The sequence below is a fragment of the Cavia porcellus genome, unplaced genomic scaffold (genome assembly GCF_034190915.1).
Source record: "Cavia porcellus strain 051 isolate PalLab524CR breed Dunkin Hartley unplaced genomic scaffold, mCavPor4.1 scaffold_19, whole genome shotgun sequence".
Taxonomy (NCBI): domain Eukaryota; kingdom Metazoa; phylum Chordata; class Mammalia; order Rodentia; family Caviidae; genus Cavia; species Cavia porcellus.
Genome location: NW_026947502.1, coordinates 18081246 through 18108114, shown reverse-complemented (window position 1 = coordinate 18108114; position 26869 = coordinate 18081246). Strand labels below are relative to the sequence as shown.

The window sequence follows — 26869 nt, the reverse complement described above, 5'->3', positions numbered from 1 at the left end:
TGTTGGTGAGGTTGCGGGTGCAGGTGGTGGTGGTGGTGGTAGCGGACACTGCTCCACTGTTGGTGGGAGTGTAGACTGGTGTAACCACTGTGGAAGTCAGTATGGAGAATTCTCAGAAGACTAGGATTGGAAGTTCCATTCAACCCAGCTATCCCTCTTCTGGGTATTTTCCCAGAAAAACTGAAAAGGTCATATCACAGTGATATATGTGCACCCATGTTCATAGCGGGCACAATTTGGAAACAACCAAGATGCCCGTCAACCATGGAGTGGATAAAAAAGATGTGGTATTTTTATACTATGGAATGTGACTCAGCTATAAAAAAGGATGATCTTGAGGCCTTCTAGTCAAATAGAGACAACTTGAGACTATCCTTATAAGTGAAATAAATTAATAATCATATTTATAAATATCACATTGTTTCTCTAGTGTAAAAAGTAATAAGAACTGTAGGAGTAATAACACTCAAAATGTGTAATTGCTATTGTAGAAAAGAAGAAAAGCAAGTGCTCTAAAAGATGTAACTGCATGTATGTTTAAGTGTGTAGGATTGATAACCATATAACTAAGTTTTTATAAGATCGTTGAACAGAACTATTTGCAGTCTCACGGTTCGAATGTCCACTTTGTATGCTTTACTTTTGTAACTTGAACAACTATTTCTAAGAGGACAATATGTAATTTATCAACTAGTGATTTCTTACTGTTTTTTTTTTAAATTATGTATTATTTCTACCCTTTTTGTTTTGTTTTCTCTTTAAATAAAATTTTAAAATTTCTGTATATTCATACAAGGAAGTAAGTCATAGTAGTAACCACAAGCAAACAATAGCCTTGGGCAATGACATAATTCAATCCTACAAAAAATATCATACGAGAATGAAAAGGCAAGACCCAAGAAATGGTATGATGACATTCTCTGGTGATAGAAAGAAGCAAAATTAAATAATGTGGTATTTACATAGGAAAAATGTGAGGAAACAATAAAGGAAGGCTTCAAAATAGTGCTGCCTGTTCAAGGATAGTTTTGAGCTAGAACTCAGACACAGTTATCAAATTGCTGAACTTTCTGACTAAACGTCTTCTGTAAGTTCATGTTTTATATTTATGCTTTTAATTTTTGTACAGAATTATACATACTTTTGTATTTACTGAATATACTAAGAACCTTCGTCCTTTAATGATTTGAAGTAAATTTAAAAAGGGAGAAATGTAGTGAAGGAAAAAGATTTGTTTTATTTATACATTTTACAAATGAGTACATAGAAACATGCTCTCATACTACCTGGAGAAAGTCAATTAGAAAACTGGAAAACCAAAAAGATAAGGAATAAATGACAGAAAGAATTCACTGAAAATTAAAAGACAAAAGAAACTAATTGGTAGAAAAAATATAAATGTGGGGGTTTATAAGTTTGGTAATGAGATAAAAGCCTTTCAATTCTTTAATCAAAATGATGATATCAGGAAAAGAACTGTCAAAAGTCTGTGAATGTGTACAGTTTGGATTGGGGGCAGGAAACGGAAATGGCTACCGAAGTACGGTAAGATTACCGGGTTCCACTAAGCGCCCATTTACAGCTGGTCATCACGGATGTGAACCAATCCCAGCAGTCCTCTGGGTAGCTGCCGAGCTCGCACATTTCTATAGGAAAAGTACTTTTCTGCCTTCACATTAGATTTGATGGTGGATGCGTCTGAGATAAATACCTTTCAAATTCAGCAGTAACATCTCCAAGGTTTTGCATTGCACTATCACACTTTTCTTGCAAAATCAGGGTAGCTTGAATGTGGGCAGTATGACTCTTCTCCAGCTCAGCTTCTTTCCTTAAAAAGAAAACAAGAGCCCCCAAATTAGAAGCTAAACAACAAATTATTCCACTAAGAAGACCAAAGATAGACTTGTTCATCTCTGCATTGATTGCTGCATCATTTAGAACCAAATTATAACCTAACTCTCAGAGAGCATGTTTACTTTTTAATGCAATAATTATCTGTTAGCTTTATTGTTCTGCTTATTGTCCTTTTGTTTTCATAAAAGTTTACTTAGTACTAAATTTACTTTTATATTGTACACAGTTATGTAAGTTGTTTTAAAATTTGGAAGAAAAATGGGCATGGCATTACACACTTGTACTCCCAGAACTCTCGGAAGCTGAGGCAGGACAATCCCAAATTCCAGCCACACTCAAGCAATTTACCAGCCTTATGAGACACTGTCTCAAATTTAAAAATTAAATTTAACAAACAAACAAAAGGGAGGGGGCTATTTTTTTTAAGAACCAAAGTACACTTACTTAAATATGTGTAGTGCAGTAGGATGTATAATGTTAAGGAATATGAAAATGGAGTAAAAAAAACAAGATGAGATCTGTTTTCTACTTTGAACAATAATTTGTCTTTGGTACCAGAAACTGAACCCAGGGAACTCATGCTTGCCAGGCAGGCACTGTGCTGCTAAGCTACATTCCTGGCCCAAATTTCTGATTTTTTGAATGTTTGTCAGTTGTTTTTTTTCTCATTTGCTTTTTGATTGGTATTTCCTTTTTTCCTCTTCTGTTTTTCCTTGTGTTTTTTTTTTTTTTAGACAGTCTTTATGTGTAATAGAGGCTGGCCTCCCATTCACAGCAATCCTGCACCTCAGCCTCCTGAGCACTGGGATTTCAGGGGTGCGGGATTACAAGACTGTTCTTAGATTACAGGACTGCTGGGATTATAGGTGTGCGCCACCATGAGCAGCTTGATGGCTAGTTCTGAAGTGTTTATGCTTCTTCAAAAAAGTATTAAAGGTATAATTGAGATTATACATCTTGTTTTATTAAAGGGTGGAGTTTTCAGTCTTTTCTGAAATTTACTATTATACTGCTGATTCCAATAATTTTTAGAAAATATAAGCGTAGTAAAAGAGAATCAAAGAATAAAACAGTCATAACATTTTGGCCATTTGTTTTTAAAACTCCTTCAATTAATCCTGTGGCCTTATGATTGATGTGGAAACTCTAAGAAAATACACCAGAAAATACTTTTGAACATCTGTATCCTATATAAGTATTGGGTCCTACTAATACGAACTCTTTCAGCTGTCGTTCTAGGAGTTTGAGCGCTTCAGAGGTAGTTTTTGTTTCCTCTTCCAACTGCTTGACAAGGTTTTCGGACTGCTCCTCCTTTTGCTGTACTGTATTTAGTTCTTTCAGTGCCAGTTTTAGTTCCTCTGCACAGAGATTCCTTTCTTTAATCATTTCCTCTTGAAAAGAACACAGCTTCTGCTGAAGACTAGAAGATAATTCCTACATCCAAACAGATAACCACAAAAATAATTGGAAATGGCATTGTGAGGTCTTACTAAAAGAATAAAAAAACAGAAGCATAGACAGTGAAGTCTCAAAGACTACATTCATGAGTTTCAAAGAAACATTACAAAACATACACTCATTCTCTCATTATGGTTTACATCTTAACTTTGTGGCAAATACCCTTTTAGGCTTTTTTCTAAGCAGTACACACCCTCAAACTGCTTTTAGACCTAAAATTTGGAAGGCTGAGGCAGGATTGCCAGCCAGAGACTAATTTGTGCACTTTGGAGAAATTTTGCCCCAAAATAAAAATAAATAAATAAAAGGGTGGAGGCTACGGCCCTGTGAGAAGACCCTTAATTTAATCCCCAAGACCAGGAAAAAAACCCTTAAATTTATATTAATGTCTGTTTTATAATTGCTTTGTATACACAGTTTATATCTCATGATATAAAAGTTTACTATAACTTCAATATTACGTAAAAAATTTAAAGTTATCTGCTACATAAAGCTTAAAGTTATATAAATTATATAAACACATCATAATTCTGAAACATTTTTAACACTCAAATTAAGTAAATATTATCTTTATTGCTCACCCTAATCTCAAGTTCTCCTTTGCAGAAATAACCATTAGTTTGAACTATGGATGCCTTCTGGCCTTGGTCCATATATACTTACTTATAAATCTAAACAATGTTTCACATCACCAAATGTTTTAACTTTTGCCAGTTTGGTAAATAAACAACAAATGTGTCTATTTCTTTGACTCCTGCTCAGTAGAGCACTATTCCATGCTTACAAACTCTTTTCTTCTATGCATCATCTCCCTCCATCCCATGGCCATACTACTTAGTGGGCTGTTTATCCTCACTGATACCTAAAATGTTCTTTATATAGTCGGCATTTTAAAACTGTCTTGTTTTTCTTTTACTTAAGACATTCTTTTGTAAAACAACTATAAGTATCTATTTAGCTCTTATCTATGTGACAAGAAATTTGCTGCAGCTGCTGTTTTAATTTTTCTCTTGTCTCTCTCTCTCTCTTCCTTTTTGGTATGCTATTGAAGATTGAACTCAGGGCCTTTGTACTGACTTGTATCCCAGCCTGGGCTTGAACTGTTAGTCCTCCCTGTCTCAGTCTCCCAGTGTATCCAAGCCCACACAGGTGTGCACCACATCTGGCACAACTGTTTCCACATTGCTAATCCCATGGTAAACTTATTGCAAAGATGTCTGGTTAAATCTTTAGCATACTTTTTTTTTTTCTTTTTACACAGTAATGAACTACCTTCTCTTGATGGAGAAGTAACTCAGTTTGCAATTCTTTTTGTTGTAGCCTTTCGTGTTCTTTTCTTTCAAGAATAAGCTCTTCTTTTAAGTTTTGCACCTCGGCATTGAGATATTCATCTCTTTCTCTATTCCTGTTGACAAGGTCTTCTATAAAAGGAAAATGTTAAAAATATGGTAATGACACTAATGCTAATTTAAAAAACCCAGATTCCCATAATATTTCATTAGTACTGCTTTTAGCATGTTATATAGATTGTTTCTAAAGGGAAAAAAATGGAAGTTTGTATCACTGCCAAATATAACACACATTACATGATTATAAGAAAACTCTCAAAGCTAATTCCATTCATTTAAAAGTCATAAGTGACTATTCGGTGGGAAAGTCATAAACTATCAATTGTTTACTTTCAATCAAGAAAAGCAGTACATTCGGCTGGGAAACAGCATGATGATAGGACACTTGCCTACCACGCAAGAGGTCCTGGATCGATTTCCAGCACCCCCCACCCCCACACGTAAATAAAAATTTAAAGAGAAGTATGTTATAAAAATTAAAATTTCTCAGATACAGAATAAGCTTTTTAGTTATTTATGTAACTATGAAAAAGTTGTTTTAATATAGCAGAACTTTTCTTAAATATAACATGCAGCATTTATGTAAAGAAAGTAATTACAAGCACCTTAATACCTTTTTCTGTTCCAAGCAGCTGACACTTAGCATTCAGTTCTTCTACTTGTTTAGATAACATAAAAATATTTTCCTCAAGAGATTGTTTAAGGCTTAAAATTTCTTGATTCTTCTCTTTCAAATTTTCTTCTAAGTGGGCAATATCTAGCTTATATTTTTCCACTTGATCTGATGCACAACTGCATTAAAACAGTATTTGAGGAGCACAGTTCTTTAGGTACAGGGAAAATTAAGAGCAAAGTGATGAAAATGATATATTCATTAGAGCTGAACAAAATAAGGCTCATTTAAGGCCACAATTCATATTACCTAATTTCTTCAATGTATTCTAAGAGTTTTTCTGTTTCAGACTTTTCATCAATTTTTTCTTTCTCTATTGAAACACTAAAAGAAATAATAAAAAAATATAAGTTAACATGTACCAGTTTATTTACTAAACAATCATACATAATGCTTACAGTGAGTGTACCAGAAAGTGTGTGTTAGGCAGGCTGACTCCAGAGTTCAAATGCTTTGTCATGTCATCCTACTTCTCAGATTATAACTTATATGCAAATAGGAAACTAATGATTTTATTTAAGTGAAAAAGCTTCCCAAACATACTTGGAGAGAAAGAAAAAGCTATGATGACAACTAGCATCTACAACAGGCCAAATGTTAGAAATAAGTTTTCCTGGTTGCTTCACCCACCCAAATACCATTTTGTGTGCCACAGCTGAGATGGAATTACTTAAGTGTTTACCTCTTTCAAATAACCTAATTTAAGAAATAAACAAGAGACTTAAGTAGATAATTCATAGTAGAAGATATACAAATGGTCAGTAAACAAACACATTACACACCCATTAACAAGGCCAAAACAAGCTGACAACAGCAAACGAGGATAAGGAAGTGGAGACACAGACTGTCATACTTTGCCAGCTGAAACAGAAAAATGGTTCAACTTTTGAGTTTTAAAAAATGCTATACATGCGTTGCCCTATGTCTATTATCAGACATTTACCCAACACAAGTAAAAACATATATATACAAAGACAATGCTTAATTCTATGAGACATTTGAAGAAGACCGATGCTAATTCTTTTTGTACTCAGGACTTTGTGCTTACCAAGCAGGTGCTGTGCTGCTGAGTTATATCCCCAGCCCTTGATACTAATTCTTAAATTATTTCTGCAAACTGAAGAAAAATGAATTCTCTCAAACCTCCTATGCCTGAAGCTAACAGAAGCAAAAACAATTCTTCGGGAGTTATGAAACAAGGATTGAGAAATTACAGAGACCCCAGACTACTTCAGCGCCCCACAAAACAGGTCTCAATTCTTTTGTGAAGAGGACAGTCTGATCCCCTTCATCAGAGTGCCGCCTCGAGCTACTCAAACTGGGGTCCTCTCTTATTTTTTCTTATTCTCCTTTGTTAATTCTCTCACTTCCCAATGAGAGCTTTCTCTCACAAATTCATGCTCTAATTTTAATTTGTATTATCACAAGGGCAAGGACCCACACTAGCTAGTGGCAATACATCACATCCACAAAATGAAAGACAAAAACCATAGGATCATTTCAATAGATACATAAAAGGCACCTGATAAAATTCAACACTCCTTCATGATAAAAATGCTGAACAAATTAAGTACAGTACCAAGACTGCTCAGCCTAATAAAAAACATTTAAAAGGTATAATAACAAAAATACCATGCATGTTTATTACAGTAAAAGATATGGAACTATTAATCCCCTCCAAAATACTCCTCCTGGTTCTGGATGTACACCATTCCTGCCACTTCTGGAAATCTTCTCTCATGTCTCTAGAGGCACCATCAATGCCGCCTCGATGCCCTGCATCAACTCAAACATTTACCTGTCATGGTCATTTTGACTTTGGATAAACATCAAAAGTTGTGTGGTGCCAAACCTTGTGAATAAAGTACATGAGGACACCCGTGATGTTTTATGAAGGTGTCTTCTCTCAGCAGCATTTGCATGATATGAATATTCACTGTGGTTTTTGATCGTGCTTCATATAATAAGCCAATAGTTAATATTTTTCTAAATGGTGAAAAGCTAAAAAGTTTTCTGAGATCTGGAACACAACAGGGATGCACACTTGCACCATTTTTTTTTAATTCACTGAAATGGTGCAAATTTTAGCCAGAATAATCAGGCATTACAAAGAAATAAAGAGCATTTAAACCATTCTAAAACAGGAAATCAAATTGTCAGTGTCTGTAGATGACATGAACTCATACAGAGAAAAGCATGCTTCATCAAAGCATGCTTCATCAAAAAAAACTATTAAAAGTAATTAATGAACTTAGCAAAAATAAAAAATAGAAAATCAATATATATTAACACTGCTATCTTTCAATAGTGAACTACACGAAAGAAGTCAAGAAAGCAACCTCATTTATAGTAGCTACATAATAAAAACCTAGGAATAAGTTTATTAAAAGAGATAAAATATGTCTTAGGTAAAAATTATAAAACATTGATGAACAGGACATAAAAATTGGAAAGATATCTTATATTCATGGATTGGAAAAATACTGTCAAATGTATGTACTATTCAAAGAGAAATAAAGATTTGACGATCTTCCCCAAACTAGATAAAATATTCCTAAAATGTGTTTGGAACCCCCACATAAAATCTTCTATGGTTACAGTAATTTTTTATCTTTTTTTTTGGCACTAGGGATAGAACTAATGACCTCACACTTCCCAAATAAGCACTTGTGCTGCTGAGCTATATCCCTAGCCCATGAAAGTAATCTTGAGCAGAAAGACCAAAACAGAAGGCATTATACTAACCAATTTTGAAATATACTACAAAGTTGTAACATTTAGAAGGGCGTGGTACTAGTGCAAAAACAGGCAGACCAATGGAACACAGTGGAGAGCCTAGAAGTAAATCCATGCAATCTATAGACAACTGATTTTTGTCACAAAATTCTGAGAACAAGCATTGTAGAAATAACAGCTTTCCCAATTGTGCTTCAAAATTGGGTGCTCCATGCAAAAGAATGAAAACAGATCCCTATCTTTTATCACCTATCAAAATCAATTCAAAATAAATTGAGACTTGAAGATAAGATCAGAGACAATGATATTATTAAAAGAAAAAAAAAACAGGAAAAATACTTCAGCAACCTAGAATAGGAAAGATTTTTTTGGGTACTATTCTAAAAGCATGAGAAATGGAAGTAAACGGACTAATGGGTTTATATCAAGTTACAAACGGCAAAGGTGAAGAACAACGTATACAAAAAGAGAAAACATTCTCAAATAATACAGATGACAGGTGGTTTTTTTTGATATGCATGGAACTAGAGCTTGAAGCCAGGAATGCTCTAGCATGAGCCATGTGCACAAATCCTTTTATTTTTTATTAGAAGCAGGGTCTTGGCCATGCTAGCCTCACACTTGCCTTCCTCCTGAGTGGCTGGTTTCTGATGTTGTTCATAAACTGTCTGGTAAGCTTTTGATATCCAGTATTCATAAGGAACTCCCCAAATTCTAAAAAAGCCTGACTAAAAATGAGTCAGTGGATACAAAGTCAGTGTGATCAACACCACTATCAGAAATGCAAATCAAAGCCAAAATGAAATATTACCTCAACCCACTCTCAGTGGAATCAGTGGACATTATCAAAAGGACTAAAAACAATAAGTATTGGTAAAGATTAAACAAAGGGTTCTCTCATTACCCTTGTGGTAGGTATATAAATCAGTAGTCATTTTGAAGAGTACAAAGGTTTCCCTCTCTGATTTGGTTTTTTAGAGACAGGGTCTTGATGTACAGTTTAGGCTGCCCTTGAACTTACTATCTTGCCTAAACTGGCCTGGAACTGCTATCTCATTCTCCAGTTTTAGGATTACAGATGTGAGCCATCACCCCCAAGAAGAAAAAAGAAAGAAGAAACTACCATATGATCCAATAATCTCATTATTCTATATACCCCCCAAAATAAAATCAGTGTTCTGGAGAGGTATCTGCCATCTCTCGTGCACTGCAGCACTATTCACAAAAATCAAGAAACAGACACAACCTAAGTGCTTATCAACTAATAGGTTTTATTTTCTTTATTTATTTTTTGAGACAAAGTCTCACTATGTAGCCCAGATTGGCCTTGAATTCATGCCAATCCTCCTGTCTCAGCCTCCAGAGTCCTGGGATTAGAGGTGTGCACCACCACCACTAGCAACTGATGGATTTTAAAAAATGGTGTGTATATATATATATATATACACACAATAGAATGTGATTTAACCATAGGAAAGAATAAAATTTCTGTCATTTACAAGGTGGATAAAAGTGGTGATCATTATGCTTAATGAAATGAGCCATGTACAGAAATACAAATACTGCATGATTTCACTCACACTGGAATTAAAAAAATTAATTTCTTAGAGTGAGCATGGAATGGTGGTTACCAGAGGTTGGGAAGAGTACAGGTGAGGCAGATGGGCAAACATTGGTCAATTAGTACTGTTACAATTAGGAGTAAGAAATTCTGTTGCACGATGGGGCACTAAGTTGACTATGGATAACAATTATGTATTGCATTACTTAAAAAGTTAGAAGAATTCTGAAGGTTTTCTTCATAAAGAATTGATAAATGTTTGAAGAAATGTGTATGTTTAACCTGACTTAAAACATTATACAGTGGATACATGTACTAAAAAATTTTCATGGCACTTCAAGAATGTGTATACATTTTATATTTTTAGGTAGGAGGTAAATGAAGGAAAAAAGAAAATTCAGTTACACTTAATTTCTCCTTCTTTTTGGTCACTTACAGTTTCCCCTCCAGTTCTGCTATCTTCCCCTGAGACTCCTGGAAATTCCTCTGCGTGACCTGCAGCTTCATCTGCATGCTTTCCTGTTTAGCCATCATGCTCTGCAGAGGAGAGGGGCCATTTTAGGACATGGGACACTGTTTGTATCCCCAGGTCCAGACACGTGTACTCAGCAAAAGCTGTATTCACCTTCATCTTGGTTTCTCTTTGGTTTCTAAGTTTCATCAACTCCAGGCTTAGAAGCCTCATATTCTTCTGGTTACCATCTTCAGAAAACTAAGTACAACAAACACAAAAAGATTTAGAATTTTTTTTTTTTTTGCTAAGTCAAACATAAAATTACTTAAATGTTGATTAATTGCTTGTCATTGTGACTATTTATTGCCTAAAGTATGCTCTGGCAGAGAAAACAGCTTTTGATGAACAATTCCTAACTGGGTAATGGTACTGCTTTTGTCCTTTCTCCTCCTTAATGTGACCTTCTGGTTTATTTCTGAAACAGTTGTGTGGCCACTTACCTTTATATATTAGAAAGTCCATTACAATGAGCCTGTTTGATAGGACTTATTGAATGTATTTGGTAGTTAACAAAAATTAATCTTGGGAGAGCAAAGTCAGCCCCTCCTGAGAATCAGCCAACAAGAAGCCAGCTAGCCAAAGTTTCTGGTAAGCCGGGCAAGCTGCGTGGGCTCCAGGAAGAGAAAAGTCAGATAGCACCTCCCATTGTGTGGGCTGACAATCAAAGCCCACCTTCACCCGTAGGTGACCTTAGGGTTCTGAGGACAAGCTGAATTGATAGCAACTAAGGTACATAAAGCAACTAAATGCTTTAATTATTGTTTGGTTGATTATGCAGGCTTGGAGCCAGTGGTCCAAGCATCTCTTGAGAGGATGACCATATGCAATGTAACAAACATGGGGGATTTCCTTCTATTCTGCCTTTGAAATCCAATATTGTTCGCACTGTTTTGCTTTATTCTGACTGTTTCGCTTTATTCAATATTCTGTTTCAATTGGTTTTATTCTGTATTGTTCTTGGTTTGATTTTGCTATACCTGATAGAATGGACAACTATTATGAAGACAACAAGATGTACTACATTAGCTATTGTTGTTTTCCTAGTATCCTGCTTTTAAATTCTATACCAATTTTGCTGTTTTGTTTTGATTGGCTTTGTTCTGTTTTTTTCCCCCCACTGGATTTTACTATCTTTAAACTAAAAAAAGAAATATATAAAAATAATTAACCTTAATCACCTAGTATATATGAATTATGTGGACCAGAGTCTCTCCAAGCCTATTAAATCAGAATTTCCCTGGGTGGGACTCAGGAATGTGCTCTTTTTCCCCTATTTGATCTAATGCATTTTTACTGTTTTTCTAAGCAAAAACTACATACACCATAGGCCCTAAATAAATGCTCTTATAAAATGTAGGGTGATTTACATCCTTCCTCTACTCCTATAACAGGCAAAAGAGGATCACATTAAGCCCTTGATCTATTAGTACATTGATAAATGTATATTAATAAATGCTATTTATCATACAAAGTTACTCCATTGATTTATTTCCTGCTTCATTAAAAAAAAAAAAAATTTGAGGTAGAAGCCTGATGTGACGTTCCTGCTGTGATGTTATTATGTATTTCAGTGAAAGATCTTTAAAGTGAATTTAAAATGTAAATTCAGTGATTTTTTTTGATGATTATATTTACTGGGAATAATTTTGAGGGGCGAGACAATGTCAGAAATTAAAACAAAAAGTAACCTATTTGCTTATAACCTCTTATGTGCCAGTAACCCTATGAAAAAAATACTAATTAGTATTTGAAGCAGATTAATACTTAAAAGTACATGTAGTGAAAGAAAGGGCTAAAGTGGAGCCAACACTATACAAACAACTGCAGAGAGAAAAAAAAACAAAAGGCCTTTACTCAATTTTAGGTATTATCCTGAGGTTCAGATACCTTAGATTTTAGTAGTTCATTAGTCCTGGATAATTCAATAAGCTGTTTTTCCAGGGAAGCATTATTTGCAGAGAGGGATGTTTTTTCCCTGACTGCAGCATTTAACTTTGCTTCCATCTTCTCCAACTCCACTTCCATATTCTGGATTCGTTTATCCTGAACACCACGTTCCTGCACGAGGACTCGAATCTGCAAGAAAACATTCCATGGTTCGTGGATATAGTGCAAAAATAGATATCACTGGTAATAAAAGCATTACGGATTCTAGAAAAACCGTATTATTTTGACTTTTCCTCATGAATATTCTTATTCTTGGTCACAAGCCCACAATTGCCTGTAATCAAATGTGATGTTATACTACATCATCAAAAGAAAAATGTTCATCACAAGAAGCGCGGGTCAGTGTGGTCCTTAGGGAGATTTCAATTCTGCCCCAGGAACTAGTGGAGCACACTGTGGGGTCTGGCTGGGTGAGTCGTGGAGGGGTGGTCACTCTCTGGTCACTCTCTCATCTGCTATGGCACTCTTCCCTTGCTCTGCTTCCTGGCAACCATGAACTGAACAGCTTTCAGCTATGGTGTTCCTGCCTTGAAGCCAACCACTTACAGATAGAAATATGAGTAAATTAAACCTTTCCTCCTTTAAGTTATGGGTGTTGGGTATTGTGTCTTGCACACAAGAAAGCTGACTAATACTGTCAGTAATGGAAGGGTGGATAATACTGTCAGAGACTCAAAGTGGGCAGTGGAAAGCTCAGTGTTGTTTCGGTCAACTTCTCAACAGAAATTTTTCATGGCAGAAATGTACTGTTCAGTATAGTAGCTGATTACCACATGTGGCTACTGCGCAGTTAAAATGGGATTAATGCAACTAAGAAACTGAGTTCTTAATTTTCTTTAATATTATTCAAGAGTAGGCACATGTGTTGAGTAGCAAACATACTGGATGCATAGCTCTAGGTTATTCCATCCACCAAGAAGGTATATGCCCATAGGCAAAACAATAGATTTGGTTAGCATAACTTACCAACCTGCCAAGATTACTTGCTCAACAAGCATATTCTCCAGATTCACTGTCTTTATAAGGAGTGTTTGCTCTGAGTAAAAGTAAATATTTGCTCTAAGTATACAGTTTTAATAACTGGATGTACAGATTTTTATTTATCAGTTTTTCACAAAATGGGTTATCCTCAATCTGATCTTGGCATGCAAACAATCTTGACTTTACCTGTGTACCACACTGACAGCGGGGATGGCTGTAAAATAGAGACTAGGACATAGAAGCACTCTTCTGAAGGCTCTGTACGGAGGGCATATTTACTTCACTGTAGGATTACTCAAACTGCAACTGAATTTTAGTTTTTCAGCTCTCCATAACTCTTTTCCCATTATTCAGCACATTTGTATTTCAGTAAATTGAATACCACTTACTTCTTTTTCTAATCTCTTCAAATCTTTACCATTCTTCTGAGACTCCTTCTGTTTAAAGAGCAAATATAAACAAACTTGAGTGCCAAAAATATCACAGTCAAGTTTTAAAGGTAACTGAAAAGACTAACATGTTTCAAAGACTTAACTTTGGTTTTAAACATTGTACTAAGTCTATGAAATATTCTGTAGGTCAACTATCTGATGAATAAAGTAATTTTTTTTTTTTTTTTTGAGTCAGGATCTCACTATGTAGGGCAGGCTGCCCTGAACTTGCTTATGTATCCCAGACTGGCTTGGAACTTGAAGCGATCCTCCTGTCTCAGCCTCCTGAGTGCTGTTTTATAGGCATGCACCACCATGCCCGGCAGGAAAAGGTTCTTAAAACCGCAAACATTACAATTTTAAAAGGTTTCAACCCAATAATCAGTAGCTTTCCCGAAAACCCTAGAGAAAAGAAGAAAGGTTTGTGTATAAAGCTTCTACTTCCTTTCTAATGTTACATAGAATATTTACATATTTTGAATATTTAATTCTGCCATCTCTAAAAGCATAACTTTTAAAAGAGAAACAAACAAATTTTAATACTCAAAGAGAAAAATATACAAATTCCAAAGAAATAAAAGCTGAAACAGTACAAACTTCGATTGGAATTTTCTTATTGCCTTTATTCTAAGACACAATTTTCACATTGTATCTTTTTATATCTAACAGCTTTTCTGACAGACATAAAGGCCAGAAGCAGAATATCAATCTTTACCATCTAAATGTGGAATAAAATGCATAAACATCCTGAATGAAATCTGTTTTACATGTTTCTAAGCTGAGGACAAGAAATACTGGTCTTATGTTTATTATTAAAACTGATGGCATTTTTCGTTAGGGAAAGTATATTATTTGGGGACTGTATACATATTTGTATGTAACTGAGTTTACTGTGGGAGTTTATGAATTCTATAATTAACCCAAATTCCAGAATTTTTTCCCCAGGAAATTCAAAGTAACCCATTTCTCTCCTTTTCTAAGCATGGCTATTTCAGTCCTCTCCAATAATAATTCAGCGCCAGCCATGGAATGTTCTAATAGCCATATTTAAAAAAGAAAATGTTTTATATTTTTATTTTTACTTAAAACAGTATTTCGACATGCCATTGGTATAAAATTATAATGTTTTATATTTACACAAAATTTTCACACACTGAATTTAATAGTTATAACACATCTTAATTCAGAAGAAAATTTTTCATCTGAAATATCCAGCCATATTTATATACATAAAGCATACAGAAGAGATTTACACATACAAGTCTAAAAAACACATACAATGTCCTAAAAAATATTTAAAAGTTTGCCACTGACAGAATTATGCTTTAAAGTTTGTATTAATAAAAAAAAAATAATACTAAACATTTAGTCATCAGTAGCACTAGCCACATTTCATATGTTCAGTGTCACTTGTGGCTACTCATTTCTATCCTGGACAACACAGCTCTCTATTAAGCATTTAGGTAATTGTCATGAGAATGAACAATCAGAGCTGAACTTGTAGCCTTGGATTCTCAACTTGGTCTTTGTCACATGAAAATATCAATTTGTGCAACTCCTTAAGAAAGTAGTTTCCAAACCGACTGTGTTGGTGCATGCCTGTACTCCCAGCACTCAGGAGGCTGAAGCAGGAGGATCACTGCAAATTCAAGGCCAGCCTGGGCTCAAGGGCAGCCTGAACTGCATAGCAAGACCCTATCTCGAAAAGACAAAAAAGAAAAGAAAAAAAAAGTAATTTCCTGCTTATGAGCTAATGAAAACATTAGTAAGAGTTGGCTATAACCTCACACTATTAACTTTCTATGACTCCTTAACCATTTCTGCATAGCAACTTTATTTTAAGCATTAATTTTTTTCTTTTTCCTTTTTCTTCACCAGTACTTAGCCTTCCCCATAAACAAAATAAAAATAAAATAAGTCAGATGGTGGCAAATCAAAGCATCATGTAATCTGCAAAGGCCTACCAGGTAATGCAAAATTTATTGAGACTAAGAAGTGGAAACCATTGTATAATTGTGAACCAAGGGCACACTTAAACACAATAAATGTAGTAATGATCTAGGTAGAATGTAAAACTTGCTATCAGCCTAACAATACTTCCTCCCATTCATTTACAGATTTACTTATACATTTGCTTTATATATTTAACCCATTCTAATAGAATACAGAGCTGTTTTCAATGATATAGCTGATAAATTAGCTGACAGGTAAAACCTCCTCACCTTTAACTCCAAAGCCTTAGCTTTCTTAGCTGAAACAGGCAAGGTAGTATCTTTGTCAACATTAAGACTTTGCTGAGATTCTGCAGGAAAATAAGTTGCACCAATGATGACTGATTGTTTTAATCACACACGAAACACAATCTCTAAATTTCTTATTTCAGCTATTAATGAAACGAAGTTATTTTCTTGATTGTACATTTACAAATAATTGCACAATATTTTAATATATTTAATATTTTTCTGATTTTCTCAGTAGTCCCTGACAAAAGTTAAGGTAATTACCAAAAGGGACACTACATACTTATGACAGTGTTTTGCTTAATTTTCTTGGTTATACTAGGTATAATGATGAAAGCATTATTCCGTAACTGATTCATAAATCCATCAAAGAAAGTTTACATACACTTCTAACTTTACATCTTTAGAAATGCTATTATAAAATTTAAGTACTGTTATTTATAACCCTAAAAGTTACAAGATCACATAGCCATTGTTTTATTATGAGATCCATTACCTTTTTGTTTTTTAATCCTTTGTGATTTCTGAAAGGATACTGGTCCTTTAGATACCTCTGATGTGCTAACATCATAAGCACCTGGAGATGGAGCACAACCTAGAGAAAACATAAAACTTCATATATCCTCCAGTGTCAATTAGAACTTTAAATGTACACCATGATAAAGCAAACATAAATGCAAAGATGCCATTAATGATCTGCTTGTTTCTTCAAGCTATAAAAACAGCATCCATTTGACAATATAAAGAAAATATCTTTATGAAGAACCAAATTCTTGTCTTGCCATTTGTATCAGCCTTGTCAAAGGAACATAGGCAACTGAGCAAAACCGTAAAAACAGTTTGAGGGAGAAAGTTATGTATAATACAGTAACATGGGACTGAATATAAGGTATAAATATTGCTATCAATTCTACTTAACAAAAGTCACTGAGGCAACAGTCTAGCCTTTTACAGTGACAATCCATCTCTGGCTACCATTAGTGTACCTACTGATGAAGCCAACTGCAATCTGAATGCAAAGAAGAAAAACAATATCCATACATTGTATGGATATTTTATTTAATCTTCACCCACATACACACACACACCCCCCTATTTAATAAAGAGCTTGAGGTTCAGGAAAGTTACAAAGCCATATCATGCAAAGTACAAACTACATCAGATTTTATTTCTAAATTTCAAAAGTTTGTGTGTGTTACCTAACTGGAACCTCAAATTTGAAAGCATTTAAATGTTTACACATAGCAGACTTGACCTACACACACATACATATATATCTATCTGAGGGTTGAACCCAGGGGCCTCACACTCAGCTATATCCCTAGCCTTCTTTAAAAAATAATTTTTATTTTGAGACCAAGTCTGGGTAAATCACTAAGCTGTCAAGGCTGTACTCAATTTTTGACCCTCTTGCTAAGCCTCCCAGAGATAGGAGTAGGGACATGTACTGACATGTCCAGCTTTCACTAGATCTTAACTAGCATTTAAAATAAAGGGAAATACAATGGATAGTTCCAGTGTGACTCACATGTAGTAAGGTTAGAGAACATTTTTTTTTTTGTACTGGGGATCGAACTCATGACCTCACACTTGCCAGGCAAGCACTTATGCCACTGAGCTAAATCCCTACCCTTAGAGAACATTTTAAACAACTTGGGTTTCAGTTGCATGTGTAGAAATATAAAAAATACATCACAGATAGACATGTAATATTCAAACGTCACTCTGGGATGTAGCTTTAAAAGTATTTAAGCCATTGCTTTCACCAACTAGAAACTGATCTTAAGTAAGTTTCACTCCTCTGCATGGAACAATGATAATTCATAGGTACTGACACAAAGATTCCAGTCTTTGAGTGCTTTTCAAATCTAAATGCAGTTGACAGAGTAGAGGCAGTACATTTCCAATAAGAAAGCATCAAAATGAAGGGTAAAGTTCACTACTGTAAGGTAAAGGCAAGCTTTGCAAATATTATTGGTATCAGATTCGGATTTGCCACATCTTGTAAATTATTTATACTCTGGGATGAATGAGGTGACAGGGGTTCCTCAAATCAGCCTACAGTACATGTGGGACATGTTGCAGAACTTATTTTATTTCCTTGGGATACAGGGTAACAAGGAAGCCACTGTATTTTAAAGAAAACTGCTACCACTACTTGTAGGCAGGCCTTTATTGCGTAAGTGGAAATGAGGTTATTTATTATTCTTTGCTCCCTATCAGAGAAGTTTCTGTGGAAAGGTGAAAAGCACTGCACTAGACTTAGCAAACTGCCAGAAAAACAAAGATACAATTCAGAAACACCGAATTCTCGTATTCTAGCCCATTACTGAGTTCATAGTTTCAAGGAAAATAAAGAGACAATGGTCAGTGATTAAAAGCATCCTAGAAGCTGAGAACATGTAAGACTATACTTAAAATTTCTTCTAAAGACTGAAGAGACAACTTTGATGGTTACAGGGATTTGGATTCAAGATGCTCTCAGATGAGTTGAACTTCAGTCATCTACATTTACCAACTCTACAAAAGACTGTGGCACGTGAGATTTTCATGTTTATGGAATTTTTCTTATCAACATTTATATGTACATCATAGAGTGACTTGTTAGAAATCTGGAGCGATTAGACAAAAAGGAGTATCTGAGGAGGCAGCATAAGCTTTCTGAAATAATTTATATTCCTATCAACAATGAGCTAAAACTAATACAGAGTCAACACTTGCATGCAAAGAAAACATAATATGGGTTATAGTTAACAAACTTCAAAATTCCAGACTTGTTTTCTATTCTTCCATTTAGTATTGACAGCCCGTCTTTCATTTTACTCGGATCACTTTCATTTATTCTCCAGATCTCCCCAGCCCCTCAGCTGGATGTCACTTCTAATTGTCCAAATCAGGCTAGAAAATTCCCTCCCCAGGAGCTTTGTATATTGTTTCTGTCATAAACTTGCCAGTTTTGTAATCATTTATTTACTTATAAATCTTTCATATTAGAAACTACTGTTTAAAGCCAGGCTCTTTTCATAGTTCTATTCGTAATATTTAGTTCAGCACTGAGTTTAGCAGCATGGAAAAGAAAATACAGAAAGTGTTTTGGGGATATGGGAATGGAACAGGGTTTTGTAATCAGCGAGTTATGAGTTCAAATTCACCTCTGTTTGACAATCTGTAGAAAACACTGCCACATACTTTCTAGATAAGAGGAGGTCATGATGAATAAGAACATTACATATTCCTTGTTTTCTCAGTCAAATTTTAAACCACCTGGAAATTTCCATTTAAAATTCAGATCCTTCAGTTGTGGAACAGGAATAAAAAATAGCACCACTGTCACAGTGTACTTTTGAGGATTACTAGAATAATGACAAATCACTAGTGCTTCACACATACTAAGCACAAATAAACAAATGTTATTATTCTCAAAATTATGAGCATGAACTATGGTACCATTTGGTAGTCTATTGTAACACCAAAAAACAACACTCCTCAAAATCACACTGCTGACAGAACTTTGAATATCTAGGAAATAATATGATCCTTGAGTCCTTTAATGAAGGAAATAAGCTTTTTACTCACTTAACATTCCTTTGTGAGCAGGGAGATTCACATTTATATTCCTAGGTTGGCTGATAGAAAGTGCAGATGTAATTGGTTACCAGTAAATAGTGTATATTCCAATGAATAAATCATGGGTTTTGAGGTTCAGTTTTCCCACTTACTTGAGGTTCAGTAGTCACAAATGAGTAGTTTCTGACCTGACCTGATACTGCTGTTAGCAGAATAAAGTAGTCAGGAGGACCTTAGCAAATCAGCCACAGCTGGCATTCATTAAATGCTGAATGCCCACCGACCACATCTATGGTTCCTTGGTTATTGCAGGTGAGAATTGCAGTGTTTAAAAGCACAAAATGGATTCACGGAGGCCTGGGTTAATAAACTGTCAGTTTGGTCTTGTAACAATGAACAAATTTCAGTCCCAATAATTTATTTCCTTCGTTTTGAAAAAAATTAAATTTACTGTTAATAAAAATTGTACATATTAGGAAGTACCATGTGAAGTTCTGTACGTGTAACGTTTAAATCAGGGTTAAGATATTTCCTCGAGCTACGTCTTTATGGTGAAAACATTCCAAATCTTTTCTACTCGCGCTTTGGAATACATATTATAGTCACGTATAGTCAATCAACTGTACAAGAGCAAACCAAATTTTATCATTTTTCACAATAAACAACAGGCTTACTTTAGGACTGTCTGGAGATTTTTAAGAAACTCAAAATCAATGTAAAGATTTAGTAGCTTATCTGGAGGCTATAAGTGGCTGACAGATGCTACTGCTTGAATTATAGTGTTTTTAAAACGTGCAACTGCTATTTGACATTCATGTATTGTTTTTCCTAGTCCTTTTTGTGCCCGACTATTGAAAAGAATCTGCAGATTCAGCCGAAAAGCAGCACTCAAACTTTTTTTTTTGGGGGGGGGGGTTCCTGACAGTACTGGATTCCCTATTTGAAAGAATAGTTGTGATGCGGGGGCTGCTTCACTCACTGTAGCATTCTCGGCTTCTGAATACTGCTTAACTTGCATTAGATACGTAACATGTCCTTAAGAAAAATAAATCATTGGAACAGCCCGATTCCAGGTCTAAAATAGGCCTCAAGCTGACCCTCACGAAGAGAACCCCGAAAAGGGAGCGGAATCTTTGGGTCCTCCTCCCACTCCCGATCCCTTTCCCCGTACGCACCGGAAGGCTCATTGAATCTTTTCAGAGGCGCCTTAGGAAAGGACATGTTGAGAGCCACGTCCAGAAACCTAAAGCACTTAGAACTCCTCAGCAATTGCGATTTGAATTCAAATCTATGGGCACATTCCCTGCCCACCCCACATTAGCCAATTGGAAAACCAAAAACTCTGGGGGCTGACCAATCCTGCACAGTGCCCATGGAGCATGCGTACTGGGAGATGCGGCGGTGTTCCACCGCGCATCAGGTGAAAAGGCCCCTAAATTCGCGCTACCAGCCAATCAAAGATTGCGCCTCTTCCCCATTTCTGCGCCCAATTACATCTCCTGTTACTCAAAAGTAAGCAAAGCACTAGCAGCATTTGCGCACGCGCACTTTATACGTTGACGCTGTAATTTGACGTCATTTAGGTAAATATGTAGAGTTCTTGGTTACTCGTTCTAGCGCTCACCTACCGTTCTCTGAACGCCACCCTTTCTGGATTTCAATTCTTTCACTGGTTGTGCCAGTGTCTTTTTAAATGACGTCTGAAAGGGAAAAACGTACACCCTGGGAGACCCCAGGCCGGGCTCCTGCGCATGTGCTGCGCCGGGGCGGAAGAACCGGCGGGCGTGACCTGAGCGTGGGCTTCGGCGTGTGCGCCGGACGTGCTCGCTGCGGCTGCTGTGGGCTGGTGCTGCAGTATGTCTGCCCCGTTTGAGGAGCGCAGTGGAGTGGTTCCGTGCGGGACGCCGTGGGGCCAGTGGTACCAGACCCTGGAGGAGGTGTTCATTGAAGTTCAGGTGCCGCCGGGCACTCGAGCGCAGGACATCCAGTGCGGCCTGCAGAGCCGGCATGTGGCGCTGGCCGTGGGTGGCCGTGAGATCCTAAAGGTTAGAGGCAGGTCGGGACTCAGCGCCCTCCTCTCGACCTCCGCCAACCCCGAGTCTTGAAACTCGTTGTTTCCCAGAAATAACGTGGGCAGGACTCCTCCACTGAGGAGCAGAAAGAGAAAAGTAAACTCAGCCTGGTTTGGGTCTGATGGGAGCACTGTGCTTAGGGCAAATCCTGAGGTGTGGAATTTCCAGATCTCATTTTCCTGTTTTGTTTCCAAAACAAGTTAGGTTATCGTTCCTGGTTCGTCTCGGGGGGCCCTCTGCTTAATTGATTGGGAACAATATGTACAGTACATAACGGTTTCTTCGAGGCATTGAACTAGATACCAAGAGTACAGAATCCTCTGCATTGACGTTTACCTTCACTATGTGTAAGCAGGTGTAGGAAAGTGTAGAAGGGATCGAGGGATAGGATGAGAATTCAGGTATGTCAGGAGATTTACTTCTCTCATCCAAAATTACGTGTACCCTGACATGTTTGTGGAGCAGACAAGCAGAGGGCGGGAAGAAGTATGTGAGTAAAATAATTTTTACCCATTTTCTTTCTTTTCACAGTGTCCTTTACCTCTTGGACACATCTTTTACTTATGAAGTCTCTAGTAGAGTTAATAATCTGAAATTAGATTTCATTCTCAGATTAGTTTATCTTATGGTTCTGTAATGTAGTGATGGAGGAGAGACTGCTTGATAGAATACCCAGTTCTGCCCATTTTTTTTAGTTTTGCAGCCTCAAGCCTAGGTTATTCTGTGTCCCGAAGCCTTTTAATCAGAATTCTAGGTGTGGTAATAATAGTCCGTTCTCATTGGAATGTTTTGAGAGCAACGTAGTATCCAGGTGATTGAACGATGCCTGGTATGTTAAAAGCTCACTGTTTTAGCTGCTATTTTATTCTTAGATGATTTTGTCAGAGGCATTGATTTGTGTCATTTAGATCTGAATGACCTTTCTGAAAGCTGTACAATCCAAGTTTCCTGAAAAATGGTAGAAGATTCTGCATACTCGTGAATTTAGCAATATTTTGGTGGTGGTTAAGATACACAGAAGACCATCAGCAGCACACATACTAGAATTACACTGTTAGGATTTTTTTCTTCTTGTACTGACATATTTTAAAATGTGGTTTTTTGAGACGGGGTCTCCCTCTGTCATCCAAACTAGGCTCGAACTCCTGCTGATCCTCCTCCTTCAGTCTCTCAAGTGCTGGAGTTACGGTTGTGTGCCCCCAAGTCTGGCAAGGCAAAAAAAAAAAAATTTTTTTTTTTTTAAATGACCTATTAATTTTGTTTCCTATAGTTAAATTTGGCAACAAATTGAAATGTCTTTAATTTTATACCTTGTCTTAAATTTTTATTTTACTTTTTTCTTAAAACTAGCGTTAGTGAAAATTCAGGCACAGGTAACCTAACATATCTACAATGTGTGCTTTGTTTTTCTAAATACCAATTGCCCAACAAAAAGATTGACTTTTTTTTTTAGGATTAAAAGACCCATTTCTTAGTTTTAGCAGGGGATCCTGTCTTGTAATTCATTTTAATTTGATAAAGCATTCCATATGGACAATGATCAGTAGTGTTTCTTCACCTTTTAAAAATTAAGGTGCTCTGGTTTGTCTGTCGAGTGTCTTTGTCACTCAGTATTTCAAGTCTTGCTGCTTAGGTTCATTTCATTCAGTATGAGGAAACAAGGTTGAGTACTTCTAAGTGTGGTGCAGTGGTTTAAGATGTGTAATGAGCTAAGTCTCCACTGTGAAATCTTATAAAACCTACTGAAATGCATAATTTTTTGTAGTTTATGTGTTTATTTTTCAGGGCAAACTCTTTGATTCTACAATAGCTGATGAAGGAACATGGACTTTGGGTAAGCGTACTCTAGTTTAATTCATAGAATCTGTTTAAAAATTAATTTTGTGTTGGAACTTAGTCTAGTGTCTCTTCTATTAAGTCCTTTTGCTTCGTAACTTTGGAAGATAAAAAAAAGTGTGTTGAAACAATTGTCAGGATTACCTGGTGGTTTTGAAAAATGTAAAATGTAGTGATGAACTCTAATTTCTTATTTTTTTTTTCATTAGAGGATAGAAAAATGGTCCGCATTGTTCTTACTAAGACAAAGAGAGATGCAGCAAACTGCTGGACTTCTCTTCTAGAATCTGAATATGCTGCTGATCCTTGGGTGCAGGACCAAATGCAGAGAAAGCTTACTTTGGAAAGGTTCCAGAAAGAAGTAAGTCAGATGGTTGGATGAATATGTGTAAATGTTTAAAATTCATTGGATAATATTTAAAGTAAAACTCAAATGCATCATGACAAAATTCTTTACAGGAATTTTTGAAGATATGTTTAGAAAAATGGCCTTTCCATATATGGTTTGAGTTTTTTTTTTTTCCTTTAGTTTTCTTGAGGAATTTATTTGTATTCCTGGATTTTTTTTTTGGTGGTTTTTTTTGGTGGAGGGTGCTTTTTTTTATTTTATTTGTTTGAGACAGGGTCTAAGTTCAGACTGGCCTTGAACTCACTATGCAACCTAGGCTGGCCTTGAACTGCTGGTAATCCTCCTGCATCAGCCTCCTGAGTTTTGGGAATACAGGTGTGTACAGCCATGTATGGCAGTGTTGCTGTGATTTTAAATTTATGTTTATTTAATGCCTATTAGTAATTGATGAATAGCAAACTTTTTTGTGTTATAGTAAATGCTTAAAAGTATTTACTAGCATAAGAAAGTGAAAAACTCCTTCACCATTATCCCCCTCCCCACTGCATGTCTGGCTCATTCTCATCTCATATATCGGCCTTTTTGTTTGTTTTATTTGTAACATAAAATGGAGGCTCACAGTGTTGTTTATTGTTTCTCATGTTGCTCTTTCATTTAATAGTGTGCTTTGAATCTTTTTTTCCCCATCTAGTACAAACAGATAGAAAATTCATTCCTTAACCTGGCATAGTGGCATATGCTTGTAATCCCAACATTTTCGGAGGCAGAGGCGGTAGGGTTCTTGTAAGTTTGAGACCAGCCTGGGCTACAAAGTAAACTGAGGGCTAGTCTGAACTGCATAGTGAGATCCTGTCTAAAAAAAAAAATAAATAAAAAAAAAGAAAAGGAAAAAGAAAAATAAAAAGCCTCATTCCTTTTAATAACTTCAAAGTATTCTCTAGTTTGGTTGTATTATAATTATTTAGTTATTTGTGTTTAATATAATTTTGATTTCTTATTTTCGTGTATTGTAAACAAAGGTGATGCGTTCATCTTTGTGAAACTACTTACGTTCCAAGATGAATATCTAGGAGAGGAGTACTAAATAAAGCACTTTTAAAATTTTAATGGATAATTTCCATCTATATTATAATGATTTCCGTGTGATGTGTGTGTGTGTGTGTGACTTAAATTTTGGAACTGCCTATTCAGTTATCTTTTCAGTATCCACTTGGTTCTGGGGCAAATATATGGAACTTAATGTGTTCAACTGAAGCTATCTAATTTCCTTTCCAAATTTATTCTACTTTCAGCCTTCTCATCTGAGTTAACAGGCACTAATTTCTCAGGTCAAAAAGAATTTAAAAAGAAATCACAAAGACTGAGTCCTTCCTCTGTCTCACTTCCTGTCCAATTTACTAGGAAGTTGTATTAGTGCTGTTCTGAGAATTAGCGTCTCACCCTCAATTCTGCTACGATTGTGATGCAGACCATTTCAGCTCTCTTGTTTAGTTTTCTTCAGTAACTCTAACTGGTTCCTTTGCTTTTACTGTTGCCCATTTATGATCTCAAATTACAGAAGTTTTTTTAAAATTACAAGTCAGATCATGCCACTTGTCAGAACTCTGAAAGTTGTCTTTATGGGCTAATGTATTAAGCTTGCTGATTTTTAAACATGCTACTCTGTTCTTTTCTTGTTTCTTTGATGGGAATGGGTACTTTTGAGGGTATGAACCAGAGGAACACACACATACGCAGCCTCCCCCACTTTTTATTTTATTTTATTTTGAGGCAGAAACAATGTCTTGCTAAGTTGTCCAGATTGGACTTGAACTTTGAACACACTAGATCAGGTATGAGCTTACTATGGCCTGAATGCCAGACTCAGCCTACTGCCTGTGAAGTTTTGCCAGGACTTACCTGGCTCATTCATTTGTGTATTATCTTGAGTATTTGTGACAGAGACTGCGTGCTGTTCAGAAACATACTACCTTCCTGTACTTTTTTAGAAAAGTTAATAACCTCTAAGTAACTTACAGTTTATTCCTCGTCTTTTTCTACTACACTATATGCTCTGCTAGAGCAAAGATCTTTGTTTTTCCTCATTATTAAACTTTGTATTCGTTTTATGGTGTCTTAAAGACAGATGGAAGTCAATAAGTCTTCATTAGACAAGAGAGATTGCCCACTGAAAAGACTTTCTTTGAGATAAGGTCTTGCTATGTCCTGTAGTTTAGGCTGATGTTTTACTCACTGTGTAGCCCAGGCTGCTCTTGGCCCAAGATGATCCTCCAGCCTCCTGCATGCTGGTATTTCCTACCACACACAGCCTGAAAAGGCTTTGGAAAGCCAGAGACACTGTTTACTTTACAGGATTATCACAAGGCTTAAATGTGTTAATGTAGCTTATAAAAAAAACCCTGCATGGCATGTAGTAAACTCTCAAAAGATGTTAGTTTTTAAAATTTTTTTATCAATTGCCAATTCATGCTTTTTTTCATTGTACATTTTATTATTTTTTTCTTATTCTTTAGAATCCTGGTTTTGACTTCAGTGGAGCAGAAATCTCAGGAAACTATACTAAAGGTGGACCAGATTTCTCGAACCTTGAGAAATAATTGCTATTTTTTAAATGCATTCTGTGGATCCTAACAAATATTACCAATTTAATCAAAGGAACAGATTATGTAATAGAAGACGACTAAGGATGCCTACGGTTAACAAATTGTAAAATATATTTAAGTATGGTTCTAAAATTGTATTTAAATATGATTTACATAGGAAACGTACTACGAGAGCTAATCTATGGATATATGATAACTTTTTGGACTTGTTTTTGCTCAGCATGACATTTTATATGCTGCATTTTACTAATTTCATATTTAATTGTATTTTTACTACAAAAAACATCAATGTATGTGATATGAAATGAAAGTATGCCATCAGGGAAAAATTGTTTTTCTTTGCTAAGTGTGATGCAGGAATAACATTCAATAAACTCTTCTAAATAGAAGTTTGTACCTCTCTGTCTAAGAATACCAGTTCACATGATGAAGTACAGTGCTGAAAAAAATTTTAAGAAAGGAAAACTCAACAGTACTATTTTGGGGAACTTAATTTTCAGAGTTAATAAAAAATAGAAAAAATTTTAGTGTATTAGTTTGTAGGGGGTACAAACCATTCTAGGTAGTGTTTGTGACCTTGTGATGTGTTCTCATCAATATTTGAACAGTTTCTTTTCTGACCCACGTACACAGGGCTTGTTACACATTTCCTGCCTTAGCCCAGGAATCAGCTTTTTTCCAAATAACCCAGGTTCTTT

General features: G+C 35.9%; 2 protein-coding genes across 4 annotated transcripts in view; one reads left to right on the top strand and one right to left on the bottom strand.

Annotated features, from left to right (window-relative positions):
• Hmmr (hyaluronan mediated motility receptor) overlaps positions 1–20715 on the bottom strand; it is a 42094-nt gene extending 21379 nt beyond the window's left edge. Inside the window, exons 1-12 of the mRNA XM_003473323.5 lie at positions 20487–20715; positions 16241–16339; positions 15727–15806; positions 13463–13510; positions 12033–12221; positions 10257–10343; positions 10068–10168; positions 5584–5658; positions 5275–5453; positions 4585–4733; positions 3074–3288; positions 1712–1828 (exon numbers count right to left, since the gene is read on the bottom strand). Of these exons, the coding sequence (XP_003473371.1) occupies positions 1712–1828; positions 3074–3288; positions 4585–4733; positions 5275–5453; positions 5584–5658; positions 10068–10168; positions 10257–10343; positions 12033–12221; positions 13463–13510; positions 15727–15806; positions 16241–16339; positions 20487–20532 (1385 nt within the window). The 5' untranslated portion in view covers positions 20533–20715. The remainder of the gene's footprint in view (positions 1–1711; positions 1829–3073; positions 3289–4584; positions 4734–5274; positions 5454–5583; positions 5659–10067; positions 10169–10256; positions 10344–12032; positions 12222–13462; positions 13511–15726; positions 15807–16240; positions 16340–20486) is intronic.
• A 231-nt stretch (positions 20716–20946) lies between these two features.
• On the top strand, positions 20947–26560 carry Nudcd2 (NudC domain containing 2). Of its 3 annotated transcripts, none has more exons than XM_003473167.5 (4): positions 20947–21356; positions 23169–23217; positions 23429–23580; positions 26082–26560. In XM_003473167.5, the coding sequence occupies exons 1-4, from the start codon at positions 21168–21170 to the stop codon at positions 26163–26165; spliced, it is 474 nt and encodes a 157-aa protein (XP_003473215.1). In that variant the 5' UTR covers positions 20947–21167; the 3' UTR covers positions 26166–26560. The 3 variants fall into 3 exon arrangements, with proteins under 3 accessions (XP_003473215.1, XP_063086811.1, XP_063086812.1); XM_063230741.1 differs by lacking the exon at positions 20947–21356 and adding an exon at positions 21363–21873; XM_063230742.1 differs by lacking the exon at positions 20947–21356 and adding an exon at positions 21363–21873 and having other exon boundaries at positions 23149–23217.
• The last annotated feature ends 309 nt before the right edge of the window (positions 26561–26869 follow it).

Coding starts and splice junctions, on each gene's coding strand:
- Nudcd2 (XM_003473167.5), top strand. CDS start 21,168: ATGTCTGCCCCGTTTGAGGAGCGCAGTGGAGTGGTTCCGTGCGGGACG. Junction 23,218..23,428: donor TGAAGGAACATGGACTTTGG/GTAAGCGTACTC, acceptor TTTTTTCATTAG/AGGATAGAAAAATGGTCCGC. Junction 23,581..26,081: donor TGGAAAGGTTCCAGAAAGAA/GTAAGTCAGATG, acceptor CTTATTCTTTAG/AATCCTGGTTTTGACTTCAG.